General features: G+C 38.3%; 1 protein-coding gene across 1 annotated transcript in view; it reads right to left on the bottom strand.

Moving 5' to 3' along the window:
• Positions 1-11549, bottom strand: part of ntsr1 (neurotensin receptor 1 (high affinity)) — a 28432-nt gene extending 16883 nt beyond the window's left edge. Inside the window, exon 1 of the mRNA XM_017486554.3 lies at positions 10427-11549. Coding sequence (XP_017342043.1) covers positions 10427-11095 — 669 coding nt within the window. The 5' untranslated portion in view covers positions 11096-11549. The remainder of the gene's footprint in view (positions 1-10426) is intronic.
• Between the last annotated feature and the right edge of the window lie 4003 nt (positions 11550-15552).

Below are 15552 nucleotides of genomic sequence, written 5' to 3'. Positions count from 1 at the left end.
CAGTAAGCCAGAAACAGATCACAGTAATAAGTCAGTCATCTAACATAAGCATCTGGGTAAACAAATGTGCACCGATGTATACGATTTAATATGAAGTGTCTGTAACGTTCACGTCCGTAACACATTATTATGGTTGTTCTGAGCAAAGAAGGGAGATGAGTTGTTGATAATAATTAGCATGGACATAATTTAGCTTTGTACAGAAAGTTTTAAGTTATCTGTATTAGTAATTATTATATGATATAAACTTAATCTTGAAAACTTTATAAACGTAACACAGCACTGAAGCACCGTGATGTCCTAAATATAGCCCTTATAAATTCAAAAGGCATCGCTGTTATGACAAAGTGAGTGTATTTATTACTCAGACATATGTCCATTTTTCTGCAAAATGCTTATTGTTAATATAAAGTTTTAAAAAATAGGTTTTTGAACCCTCTTTTGAAAACATGAAATATGGAGAGTTGAAAATGTTATTTTAGTACTGGTGTACACATCATATGTGGGGGATAAACGGCAATTTCTTTAAAATTTCTATTACAGCACATTAATCTAATAAAATTCAGACCTAAATGGACAACTTAAAAAGGGTTTTGTTCTTTTGTTAAGAACTTTATTTTTTAAATGTAAGGTTGACATTTGCCTGGAATTGCTCATGTAGACTTGTTTTAACCTGTCTAATTTTACTACATTACTACATTTACTACTCGTATTGCTATTGCAATTCTTTGATACCATACGTCACAGTGACATGGCGTTGGTGCCTTCTCAAGTCAGACAAAAATTGCTATGCACTGGCATGCACTGCTTCAAGTCAGCTGCCGAACGGTTTGCGCAGCGCCGCATGAAGTCCAACACAGCTTAAGTGTGGAAGCAGGGGCATGCTCAAGCATCGGTTTGTGAATGGAGGGTGGAGACGGAGAAGGTGTGCGGTAAGGATTGCACACCTGCTGGGAATTATACTGAATGTTCTGTGTTGCAGTGAGCCGAGGTGAGAATAAAAACGGGAGAGACGGGCACTTCAAAAGACAGAGAGAGCCAACAAGCACAGAGCCGTGTGTGCACGTGTGTGCCTGTAAAATAAAACTGAAAACTGAAAATCGAAAGTGAAAGATAAAGAAGGTTAGTGTTTCACTATTCATATCTAAAGTATGTATATACAGTATATATTAACTGTATATACATACAATTATGTCTTTATATAAATAAGAAACTATACACAGGTAACAAATTAAAGGAAAATAAAATTGAGTTATGCTGCAGAATTCTGCTGGCATGGGTAACCTGTCCCCTATGACTACAAATCAATACAAAATTATTATTATTGACTACCTTTATACTATGAGGAAACATTTCTATGCTGATGGGAGTGGTCTCTCACCAGATGACAATGTACCCATCCACACAACATCCCCAGGGTCACTGAATTATTTGCAAATGATGTAAATCATACGATATGACCATAACAGTCACCAGATCTCAACTATACACCTGAGACAAATGATGTTGTTAAAAATCATTGCAATTATGACTGATCACTTTTATCCTGTGACAAAACAATTCTATGCTGACAGGAGTGATCTCTTCCAGGATGACAATTCACCCATATACCTCTACATAGCATGAAGTGGCCACTGAATGGTTGAATGGTAAATACATAAATCAATCATATTATGGCCTTCACAGTCACAAAATCTTAATCCAATTGAACACCTATGGGAGATTTTGGAGTAATATTAGGCAGTACTCTCCACCACAGTCATCGGAGAACCAGAAAAAGGAATGTGTTTAGGTTTTGAAAAGGATGTTCCAAAACCTCTAGTGAAGCTCCAGAGACTTGTAGAATTTATGCCAAGGTGAACTGAAGTGTTTTTGAATTTGATGGCTGCAACATGTCTCAAAAAAGATGGGACAGGGCAACAAATGGCTGGAAAAGCAAATGTTACAAAAAGGAAACAGCTTGTCAACTGCTTGTGAAGAGAACTCCAAGTTGCATGAGCTTTAGCTGTGGGAACGAGAATACGCACTCCATCATACTGAGGGAATGGCCTGTTCAAAAAGCACACACATCCTGTATGGGTACCCCTTTGGATAAAGCCTTCAAGGAGGCCTCCCCTAGTGGAATGAGCCCTTATGCCCAGAGGCATAGCAACATTGCATGCTTCATAAGCAATAGAGACTGCTTCCATTATCCAATTTTGACACAACAACTGCTCCAACTTACAGTTAAGTGAGTACACCCCTCACATGTTTGTAAATATTTGATTATATCTTTTCATGTGACAACACTGAAGAAATGACACTTTGCTACAATGTAAAGTAGTGAGTGGACGGCTTGTGTAACAGTGTAAATTTGCTGTCCCCTCAAAATAACTCAACACACAGCCATTAATGTCTAAACTGCTGGCAACAAAAGTGAGTACACCCCTAAGTGAAAATGTCCAAATTGGGCCCAGTTAGCCATTTTCACTCCCCACTGTCATGTGACTTGTTAGTGTTATAAGGTCTCAGGTGTGAATGGGAGCAGGTGTGTTAAATTTGGTGTCATCGCTCTCACACTCCCTCATACTGATCACTCAAAGTTCAACAAGGCACCTCATGGCAAAGAACTCTCTGAGGATCTGAAAAAAAGAATTGTTGCTCTACATAAAGATGGCCTAGGCTATAAGAAGATTGCCAAGACCCTGACACTGAGCTGCAGCACGGTGGTCAAGACCATACAGCGGTTTAACAGGACAGGTTCCACTCAGAACAGGCCTCGCCATGGTCGACCAAAGAGGTTGAGTGCACGTGCTCAGCATCATATCCAGAGGTTGTCTTTTGGAAATATGAGTGCAGCCAGCATTGCTGCTGAGGTTGAAGGGGTGGGGGGTCAGCCTGTTAGTGCTCAGACCACACGCAGCACACTGCATCAAATTGGTCTGCATGGCTGTCATCCCAGAAGGAAACCTCTTCTAAAGATGATGCACAAGAAAGCCTGCAAACAGTTTGCTGAAGACAAGCAGACTAAGGACATAGATTACTGGAACCATGTCCTGTGGTCTGATGAGACCAAGATAAACTTATTTGGTTCAGATGATGTCAAGCGTGTGTGGCGGCAACCAGGTGAGGAGTACAAAGACAAGTGTGTCTTGCCTACAGTCAAGCATGGTGGTGGGAGTGTCATGGTCTGGGGCTGCATGAGTGCTGCTGGCAATGGGGAGCTACAGTTCATTGAGGGAACCATGAAAGCCAACATGTACTGTGACATACTGAAGCAGAGCATGATCCCCTCCCTTCGCAGACTGGGCCACAGGGCAGTATTCCAGCATGATAACGACCCCAACACACCTCCAAGATGACCACTGCCTTGCTAAAGAAGCTGAGGGTGAAGGTGATGGACTGGCCAAGCATGGCTTCAGACCTAAACCCTATTGAGCATCTGTGGGGCATCCTCAAATGGAAGGTGGGGGAGCACAAGGTCTCTAACATCTATCAGCTCCGTGATGTTGTCACGGAAGAATACTCCAGTGGCAACTTGTGAAGCTCTGGTGAACTCCATGACCAAGAGGGTTAAGGCAGTGCTGGAAAATAATGGTGGTCACACAAAATATTGACACTTTGGGCCCAATTTGGACATTTTCACTTAGGGGTGTACTCACTTTTGTTTCCAGCGGTTTAGACTTTAAGGGCCCTGCCAGCGATGTATGAAGAGTGCCATCGTAGGTTACAAATAATGCTGTCTACGGTGGAGTTTTATACCTCAACTACAGACATGTGGAGTAGACGAGCAAGTGAGTCATACATTAGCCTCATGGTCCACTACATAACGAGTGACTGGAGTTTGAACAACTGTTGCGTCCAGTTTTTTTTTACAGATGACTACATGGGTGAAACTTTGCAAGTGGCTTGAAGCAGTTTCTTCACGAATGGGATTTAGACGAGGAGAAACAGGTGTGCCTGACAACGGACAGTGGAGCTAATATAGTAAAAGTAGTCACTCTGAACATGTGGACAAGACTGTTTTGCTTTGACCTTTGTCTACACATTGCTATTGGTAAGCTTACTCTTTCACTCTTAGTGTCATGTATTTTATGCGTGCACATTGAGCAAACATGAGCTTCATGTGCTTAATCTTTACTACATTTAGTATTTTAGTATTAGTATTTTGGTTTTGTTTCCAGTCCAAATATCTAAAAAATTCTTAAATCAAGAAGCATTTACTAGCTAAGTAAAATGGCGTAAGATATTATATCTTGTTTTCTGAAAAAAAAAAAAAAATTTTGTTTTTGCTTAAAACAAGCAAAATTATCTGCCAATGAGGTAAGAAAAATAATCTTGTTTTCCATTTGAATAAGATTCTTTTTCTTATGCCCACTCTCCTTGATTTACGAATTTTTAGATATTTGGACTGGAAACAAGACCAAAATACAAAGTAAGAATTTTTATTTTTTTTATTTTTATTATTATTTTTTTTGCAGTTGTAACCCAGCCTAGGTTATAGAATTATTCTGGAAATTATTTAATTTGACATGTAGGGCAATTATTATGTTTATTATTATTATTTAATATTGTATTTTGGTTTATTTGTATTTTTCGTTATTATGGTCTTGACGCTGTTGATTGAGATTTGAGCCAATAGGAAGGCAAAGGGGAGCGGAAGTCCCGCCTCCGTGTAATATTTCTTTTGGCAGATGCCTGCTTTTTTTTTTTTTCTTTTTCAATTGAGCCACGTAGCTGTCGCAACATTGGAGAACTATATATTTCTTATATATCAAACTGAAACTTTGCATTGAGGCTTCCCAGTGTATGCTGCTGCATAATCTTTTTATTTTATGTAGCAAAAACGGATTTTGGCCAGGTTTTTTTGTGTGGATGAGCAGTCTACTGCAGAGGATTGACACCAGACAGAAGAGACACTCGCAGAGTTCCTGGAACCCCTCTTCCTTGAAACACTTGATCCTGATTTCCCTAATCAGGGAATGGCGAGCCACCCAAACAATTACATGCAGAAGATTTGAACACCTCCCTCAGGATAACCGCCTATGTTTCAGGACTGATACAACTTGATACAACAGAAAGAACCATTTAATAAGAAAACCAGAGAACTGTAAATCCATTTATTTCATTTCAATTTTATTGTGACTCTGTATTTCATTTTAATCAATAGTTCATAAGTAAAGCTGGCAACTCAACTGTACCTACCTTGTCCACTGGTCTCAATCCATTTGTTTATTTATCAATACACTTCCCTCAGAATCTAGTACTGGTCCTATATTTTATATATATATATATATATATATATATATATATACACACACACACATATATATACATATACATATATATATATATATACATATATATGTGTGTGTGTGTGTGTGTGTGTGTGTGTGTGTGTGGTTAACTGGTATCATGCCTGTTACACAGTGTATATATTTTGAACAGTCATGCATTACATTAGAGGTAATATGTATGTACTGTGTGCATTTAAGATACATTTTTAACTGAACTCTCATATGTTTTGTTTGTAAGTTTGTAAGAAGGTTGTAAGTGCATTCTCGCACAGCTGCTCAAGTAGATCTTGGTCTTCCTCCGCACAAACTTGTGACTGAATCATCAACATGGTGGAGATGAAGGCAGAAGATGATTCAGCAGCTGCTTGAGCAAGAGAAGGCCATCACACAAGACCTGGCTGCTGACAGGTCAAACAGGCATCTGGTGATAACATGGCAGGACATTGATAACCTGGACTCTGTCAGTAAGGAACTTGGACCTCTTCTTGATTTCACATACACCCTATCTTCTGAAAATATGTCACAGTGTCATGCTTGAAACCTATTCTTCTCCTATAAGAGAACTCATGTCACACCCTCTTCATCTCCTGCCACTGGCTTCCTGTAGCCACTCGCCGCTTGTATCAAATCTAAGGCCTTGATGCTCACGTACAAGACCTTGTCTGGAACAGCACCCTCCTACCTCAACCCTTTCCTGAAGGCTTACGTTCCCTCATGCAATCTGCGATCAGTCAACAACCATGCTTAATAGTGCCTACTCAGCGTGGCTCAAGGTCCCTTTCCAGAACCTTCACACTAACTGTCCCTCAGTGGTGGAATGAACTTCCAACCTCAATCCGGACCACAGAATCTGTCACCATCTTCAAGAAACAGCTAAAGACCCACCTCTTCCATGAACACCTAACCAACCCCTAAAAAAAATAAAATAAAATAAAATATAATAACTTACTCTGGCACTTACACCTCTACTCTGCACACTTTGTTCTTCTAGAACTCAATTAATGGATCTTGTATGGTAGCACTAGTTGTATTGTTCTCTGGTTGATACATCACTTTGCTTGTATTTTCTCATTTGTAAGTCGCTTTGGATAAAAGCGTCTGCTAAATGAATAAATGTAAATGTATTCAACATTGAGCTGCTGCAGGGGAAAGATGAAGACACAGATCTCAAAAAGACAATTAAAATGTTCAATACTGGACTACATGAACACCAAATACAGTGACCCAGAGATTCATGAACTGATTAATATGGCAGTAATTCTTGATTCACGCTTCTGCACTCAGTATATGAGTCAAGAAGAGATCCTGGTCATCAAAGCCAGAATAGTGAGAGAGGCGAAATCCCTTTCTGCCACGCCAAGTGAAGATGGCTCTGCTACCCCTGAAACATCAGCTGCATCTACAAAAGAAGCCCAGAATGCATCAAAGAAGCAGAAGAGTCTTGGAAGCTTTTTCAAGAAACCAGCTGCTGAGCTGACCTGTCTTTCTGACAAAGAGAAAATCGAGGCTGAATTAAACTACTTGCCTGGTCCAGTAGCAGATGGTGAGAGCAATTCCCTTACATGATGGGAGGTACACGAGGTGAATTTCCCTAACATTTGTCGATTACTATTGGAGAAATAGTACTTCTGCATCCCCGCCAACGGGTATACCCTCAGAGAGGGTATTCTGTGCCGGTGGAAATGTAGTAACATGCCAAAGGTCTCTTCTGAAACCAGCTACAGTGAATATGTTAGTCTTCTTGACCAAAAATCTTATGGTGTGAGCCCTGTTCTCTTTTTGAAAGCTTCTTCTTCCTGAATCACATGCTTTATTAGTATATGCTATAACCTGCATTTTCATGTCAGTCTAATTTCCACATTTTGTTTACAATTTAAGAGTATATCAGTGTTTGTATTTTAACTGAACTTTTATTTAAATTTCATGTGTTCATTTGTTTAACACATTTAAACATTTAAATGCATATTGGGTACAATCACACCTGGGAGGAGAGACCGGCCAACGTGATGTGAATTTGAAGAAATGTTTGGAGTTTCTGGCAGTCTCAGACAGAATGGGGACATTACTGAAGAGTAATGGGGTGAAGGAGAAACTGCTGATGTAGATTATTGAACTGGTGGCTCGCAATATGTGTCGAATGACGAAATTTCATCAAGTGAATCCATTAATCGCCCGTTAAATTTGCAGGTGTATCCATAGTGACTCATATACTATTCAAGCTACAGTAAGTGAGCATGTACATTTTACTCCCTGGATTTCCCAGTGAAACAAACTGCATTCCTTTTGTTAAAAAAAAAGTTTTAGTTACTTTCAGTAACTAAAAAAAAACCTTTTATTTCTTGGTCACAATTGTAACTGGTGGGACAGTGAAAATAGGTCGGTAAGAAATTATCCAGTTGCAGTTATAGTAACATATTTTTTCCCCTTGCATATGAGTAAAAAAAAAGGACATACAAATGAGGAACATCACAAACAATTTATCATAAGAGCTAACAATGTTCGTTCAGTGTTCTTACAATGACGAGTTCTGTCATTGTAAAATAATGACACAAAGCATTTTTTTATTATATTTATGCATAGTTTTTAATATCACTATGTCATTCACAATGCTTCATGGGATTGTGGTTCATTCCATTAAAGATTAAGTACACAAACTTAATCCATTGTGTTATTTCATACAGAAGCTTTGCTGGCGTTAATATTATTTTAAAATGTGCAACAATTTTTTTAGAATTAGCAAGTGTTTCGCAACTTTTGACCGCTAGTGTACTTAAAAAACTTTATTTAACTTTACCTTTATTAATGTTTACACAAAAATGTGTGTAAAAAACAAAAACAAATTTTAATTAAATAAATGAATGAAATCCTTCACTACTTCAGAATGCAACAGATGGATTCCGGAAGTAGAAATCACGGAGCTATATTGTTTCTACATTTAGTTTAATTTATTGATTTATAAAGCACATGTAAAAAAAAACAGATGTTGAAACCAAAGTGCTGTACAAGAAATATAAAACAGAATTAAAACAAATTAAAAGAGTAAACAAAAACCAAAAAAAAGACCAATGAAAAATGAAAACCCTCAATTAAAACAAAGAATAAAGCAAAACAAAGTCTTCAAAGAGTGTTTAAACACAGAAATGGAAGGGGAAGATTTAATATGTAGAGGAAGACTATCCCAAAGCCTAGGAGCAGCCACTGAGCCTTAAAATGTGACCGAGGAACTGAGAGTAGTAATTGACTGGATGATCGAAGGTGTCTTGAAGCAGTGTATGGACTGGGAAGATCACAAATATACTACGGAGCAAGTCCATGCAGAGCTTTAAAAACAAAAAGCTAAATTTTAAAATCAACACGGAACTTGACCAGTAACCAGTGAAGAGAGTGAGCAAATGTGTAATGTGGGCACGTTTTTTAGTGCCAGTCAATAGTCTGGCTGCCACATTTTGTGCCAATTGCAAACGATCAACAGTTGTTCTAGGGAAACCAATATAGAGTGAATTACAATAGTCCAACCGAGATGCTATAAATGCAAGAATAACAGTTTGGAGAGATTTGGTTTTATTGTGATAAAAATATAGACATAAGGGAAGAATTTGAACCCACAACCTCTGGCATAGTAATCATATCCTGTAGTATTAGACCGCACTCACCAGTAATTAAATTGGCATATTTGGTTTATTTCATGGCTTTGTTTAGCTATTATTTGATTATAAAGAATGAACAAGTATTTTAAAATGTTAACTGTTTTTTTTTTTACTTTAAAAAATGGTTTAACTTGATCTTCATTAAATAATAGGAACACCTGTACCCTGGCTCATTCATGTAATTATCTAATTCACCAATCATGTGGCAGCAGAGCAATGCATAAAATCATGCAGGTGCAGGTCGAGAGCTTTAACAATAGTACAGGTTCACCAAAACTGGATAGCTGAAGATCTCTTAGCTGAAGATATCTGCAGTTTAGGTGAGTCTGTGCCCACTGTAGCCTCAGATTCCTATTCTTGGCTGACAGGAGTGGAACGTGATATAGTTTTCTGCTGTTGTTACTCATCCACTGCAAGGTTGAATGTTTTGTGCATCCTGGGATGCCTTGCTGCTCAGCATGGTTGTAAAGAGTGTTTTTTTGTGTAGCTTTTCTGTCAGCTTCAACCAGTCTGGCCATTCTCCTCTGACCTCTCTCACCAACAACGCATTTCCCTCCACAGAACTGATCCTCACTGGGTGTTCTTTTGTTCTGTTTTTTTGCACTATTCTGTGTAAATTCTAACGACTGTTGTGCATGAAAATTCAAGGAGCGCAACAGATTCTTAAATACTCAAAATACCCCATCTGGCAACAACAATCATGCCATGGTCATTGTACATTGTACACGGTAAAAAATACAAGCATTTTATTGTGTTTGGTAACTTATGACAGCATTTTTGGTTATTTGGTACACACATTTTCATTGAAGAAATCTCCAATGTAAAAATTATATTAAGATGTTTGCCTAAGCAACATTCTATCATTCATTTCTTACAGCAATAACATCATTAATAATTTAGAAAACACCACTAAAAGGTAAGTAACATTATAATTCATTTCTTACAATAGAAGCATAACACAGGATAAAACAAAACATCACCATCAACTCATCATGATCATCAAATCATATGGATACAGTAAATTAAGAAAATATCTATGCACACATCCTCCTTGCATCTCTGCCTGTTTCCTTCATTTATTTTGTAATAAATGTATCATATTTAGATTAATGTACTTCAACGGAAAACATTTTAACACCAAATTATTGCCTGACAATGATTAAATTATAAACAGCTAATCAGCTTAATGCACCCCCTTATATGAGGTCACATGAGTTATTTAATTTCTATCAGGCAAACATATTCCTCTGCAAGGAACAAACATAAGCTTTGGCTGTCACCGGATGAAGTACTGTAGTATATCTGAATTCACCCTTATTATACACAAGAATATTCAAAGAGATACAATATCTGAACTATATGAACTAAAATGAGGTAAACAAACAGAATATGACAAATACTAAATGCATTTATGTATTAATCAATCTATGGATATATGAATGAATGAATGAATGAATAAATGAACGAAGCATTAACCGGCTTCCAAAGTTTTTAGCTACTCACCTGAAGAACAGTTTTGGCCGTGACCGAGGACACGATGGTGGTGCATATGGGTTCACTGTCCACGCTCCTCTGGCCCATGGTAAAGAGCATCGGTGTGGCGAGCAGAAAGGAAGTGGCCCACATAGCACTGATCAGCTTCTTGGTGCGGCTGCGCGACATCACGCTTTTCGCCTTAAATGGGTGGCAGATGGCCATGTAGCGCTCGACGCTCAGGCTCGCCACATTGAAAGCCGTGGCATACGAGCAACCGTCGCGCAGGAAGTAGTATCCCTTGCACGCGGCCGCGCCAAAAGCCCACGGGTGGTGCACCCAGATGAAGTTATAGAGCTCCACGGGCATGCTGAACAGGAGGATGAGCAGATCAGACACGGCCAGGCTCGCGAGGTGGTAGTGCACGGTGCTCTGCAGGTTCTGAAGAGACTTCTTTGTCAATAGGGTATACAGAGTTATAGAGTTCCCGAGGCAGCCGATAGCGAACAGGACCACGTAAATGACGGTGACGAGCAATTTAGAGTAAATGTTTGTGTTCACGTCCAAGTCCTCCTGAGGAGCGGAATCCGTCTCGTTATGACGAAGCGGCGCCGAATTATTCGCGTGCGCCACAAGTTGTTCCGTCAAGACGCGCAATTTTAGGGAGTCTAGCTCTATTAGTGTGCCGTTTAGATCCATACTTTTCACACGCGTTTTGTCACTTTTACAGGAATTTGGAATTACTCCATTACAGACGAGGCTTTCACAGAAAATGCAGTTATTATGCTTTATCTGACTGGGTAGGATTCTAAAAGGGTAACTGGAGCACTCGTTCTGTGCGCCGCCTTTATATGTGTGAGCGCACTGACGTTGGTGCGCATTTATATCCCGCGCGGATGGAGGCGGGTGACTTACTAGACGGTGAGTGGTGACGCATATTGATTGACGTAGATCTTTGTTTTCTTTTCTTTCTTTTTTTTTTTTTTTAAATACCTCAACGCTTTATCCCATACCTCCAAGGGCGCCGCTAGGGTTTCTGGGTCCACTGGCTAATTTGTACTCCGGGCCCCACCAAATATCTTTTCTTATTATGTCTAAAAACAATAATTATCAATAAGCATAACAACTATTGCATATTCAGTAAGAGACTATAAAGAACTACATTTTAACATTAAATTAACTGAAACTGTGCATGTGTACATAGGTTCTATACAAATAACTATATATACAGTAAAAGTAATTAACACCATTGTACTCTCGCTTTCTCTCATACACACACCATGGAAACTCTGTCTGGTTGTTTTTATAAGTTGTCGCCTTAATATTTTATTTGACTTAATAATACTTAATTTCTTATTCTCCAAGCACCAATAACAATGAACTTTACTATTATTATTATTATTATTATTATTATTATTATTATTATTATTATTATTATTCATTGAGTGAATAATAAGTTTCACACACCAGCAGCTCCGGAAAGAAATGTGGACATTAGCTAAACAGTGACTGGATCATTGAATCAGTGAGTTGAACTTGAGAATCGAATCGGTTCTATTCATGAATGAATCATTCAGACTGGTTTTATCAACGGGATTTTCCAATTCATTGAATTAACTGACTCAAACAAACGATTCAATCACGAATCGGACATTACAACACTAATCTAATAAACTCACTCGGGACAATTAAAGCAGATTTATATGATTACATTAAATTCCGATTGATTCCTCACATAAAGTTATTCAAAAGGCTTCGAAAAGCTTGAATATATACAACACTGGTCTAGTTTTATTGTCGCTTGGTAATTTCAAGCTCAATGCTCTATTACTATTGCTCGATTGCGTGCAAAAAATTCTTGGAAATATTGTGTTCCAACTTCCAAGGATAAACATCGGGGTGAGTAACTGATAGAATTTCTATTTTATGCCATCTACCTGATGTAACGACTCACACATGTGAAGTGCCCCGTTTCCGTATAATCCTTTTAAGGGGACACGCACTACCTGTGTGAAGTTGGCCCCCCACCCAACGCAAAACGGCAAAATTGTCTCAGTCGTGTGTGCCTCGTTTGTGCTGTTTTGTGCCGTAAAAATGGTCGTTTGTGCTGCTTCGGTTCTGGAGATATTAAAAGAATATTTATAGGTCATCCTGGGGTCACTCAGCCGCCACCCCACACACACGCGCTAAAAATTCACTCCAAATAGTTTCAATCGTTTGTGCTGGTTTGTGCCGATGAAAGTTTCGTTTGTGCTGATTCCGTTTTTAAAATATTAGATATTGAATTATGATACGGTCACGTCTCCAGCCCTCCACATGCCCCAAGTTCACTCCAAATAGGCTCGTTTGTTTGTGCTTCGTTTGTGCTGATTTGTGCCGATAAACGCTTCGTTTGTTCTGCTTCGGATTTGGAGATATTAAAAGAATATTTATTGGTCATTCTGGGGTCACTCAGCCCCCCACATGCTCCAAATTCACCCAAATAGTCTCAATCGTTCGTGCTTCGTTTGTGCTGGTTTGTGCCGATAAAAGTTTCGTTTGTGCTGCTTCCGTTTTTAAAATATTGGACATTTAATTTTTGGTGCGGTGACGTTGGCCCAGTCTGAGGGCATTCATTATAGCGTGCTTCTTAATAGATTTTTGTGCAAAGCGGCCATTTAAATAACAAAATCATACAGGACAGTATGGGGTTCTGTTGGACCCCCTGACCAGGGCCCTTAGAATCGTCCTAAGCACCCCCCTTTGGCACCCCTACATATCTCTGGCGGGCTATACATAGGTACGTACTGTGCACGTACTGTTTTTGTTTGTTTGTTTGTTTTTAAACTAATCTTTAACAACGCTTATTAAATACGTTAAACTTCGGATAAAATCTGAAATAATAATCGGAAATAATGTAATATACAAAAACAAAGCAATTTTTTAACAAATAAAATGTAGGGTAGTTTTCATTCAAGTGAAAAAGAAACCGGGAAACCGAGAGGCTTCTTTTAAAGGCTTCTTTAACACACACACACACACACACACACACACACACACACACACACACACACACACACACACACACACAATGCTACATATAGTCTTGAGTTAAATCACAGCTATAGTTATTGTTATTACATGGCCTCAATTCAATATATCCAATTCAGATGAAAGACTTGTCTCTTGTGTAATGCACATGTATATCTGCAGTTTCTCTTAACTTGTTTCTTGTGTCTCTTGAATATAGTTTAAGTCTTCTGGCGGACAGTTAATTTATAGGCATTATAAATTAATGGTAAAATGAAATTAAAGCTGTATTTTTAAGTTTACATTTATTGAACACTGCAGTACTGAGGACACATAACACATGATTAGTTATTGAATCTTTTCTGGCAGGAGGACACAGATTGCAGCCTTGAACAGAAAAATACCTGAACTGTTTACTGATTACATAAAATATGTGTTATTATGTGCAGTAGTGATGAATAGACTAACCTGAAGTTAAAATGGGTATCTGTCAGGGGAGCGAGAGAAAGAAAGAATCAAGATGTGTAAGCACATTTGTAGGAGACAAGCATCCTCTAACATTCTTTACATAAAAGTAAATGTGTGTTTACAGGTTATTTCTTAAAGGTAAAATCCACCAAGAACAAGGTGAATATTAATCTTTGTAATTAACATGTGATTTTGTTGACGTGTTTAGTCTAAACTTGTTTCAAGGACATGTTGGTCTATTTTCTTTGGTTAATGGTCTTCTACATTACCCCAGTGTCATTTGACTACCTGCTGATAGTTGTGCTAATGGGATGCAGACCTTGCTTCACTTCTATCTAAAGATGCAGCAGTGCTGTAGTCTTTTAGTCTGTCTGGCTGTCTCATCTCCTCATCTGTACACCTTTCCTCAAACAGATAAGGCTCCAAAGCTTCAACTTTCATGCTAATATTGCCATCGACTTAACTGTATCTGCCATCGCATAGATTGCTATCTAGCCAAGCTGAGTCTATGCTGCAAACTATAGCTATTATAGTTTGACAGTGTTGCAGTCTGTAACTTTGAGGTCAGCGTTTGCTGTTTCCACAATTTCTACACTGGATTTCTCATAAATATGACATTGAAGGGTTGGTTCACACCCCAACCCTTTCTCACATTATAAAATACAAAGGCTAATGACCCTCATTAAAAAAGACAATCCAGTGCAGAAAAAAGCAATGGGCTCTTAATGGCAATGGCACATCACAGCCAAAGCTGCTTGTACAAATCCAACACCCTAAGGCTTGGATATAGCCAGTTGCCAGATCAGTGGAGAGGACTTTAATGTGTCTTGTTCTGCAATAATATTTAATTTTCCCTCTTGTGCCAGCCTTTATTGTATGCAGACTTTTCCAGTATGTGGAAAGGCATATAGATATGATATTGATTGCTATGATCCAACTTTCTCTCCCTGCCTGTTTTTTGTGCATATAAGACATCACTACTTACATAAAAAAGAAAGGCACAGAAGATGGTTGAGTTGATTAATAGAAAAAGACATAAATTGCATACATTCTCAAACATCCCTCTTAATGAAAGACTGCTCTGCTTCCCCCTTGGCTGAAATGCCTGATGAATAGGAATTATTTTACATAAATGGAGGCGAGCCTCAAGAGGCTCCCCACAACCCTGTGTAGGATACGTGGTATAGAAAATTAATGCAATGAATCTGGGTACACTTAACTTTCTAGTTTTTGTTGAATTAATGATTGCAACACACACACACACAGACACCATAGTAGGACATTGTGTTTTATTTACTTTCACTTAATAGGTCTAATGTCAGACAAACACTATTACTGAATTCTCTACAGAAAGGCCCAGCTTTTTTCTGTGGCTCATTTAATAGTGACCATTCAATAGACTGTCACAGATAAGAAACTGAGAACAGATTATATAATAAACCTTTATTCTATTGTATTATTTTCTTTGAACAGAGGAATCTATTATCTTCAGTAATAATGATGCAATTTATCTATGTTTTACATGTTAGATTGGATTAAATGCTGCACATATGCAGTCCTAGTACAGTGTTAAACCAGTGTGATTATAGGCTTGGATATAAATGACTTGAAAGTTAATTTATTCACTGTACACCCAGCAGTGAATCTCGAGTGATATTTCATATATTATAAGGCCAAGA

This window comes from Ictalurus punctatus, chromosome 15 (assembly GCF_001660625.3).
Source record: "Ictalurus punctatus breed USDA103 chromosome 15, Coco_2.0, whole genome shotgun sequence".
Classification (NCBI taxonomy): Eukaryota; Metazoa; Chordata; class Actinopteri; order Siluriformes; family Ictaluridae; genus Ictalurus; species Ictalurus punctatus.
The sequence above is the reverse complement of the archived record's forward strand: the minus strand, read 5'-3'. Positions and strand labels throughout refer to the sequence as shown.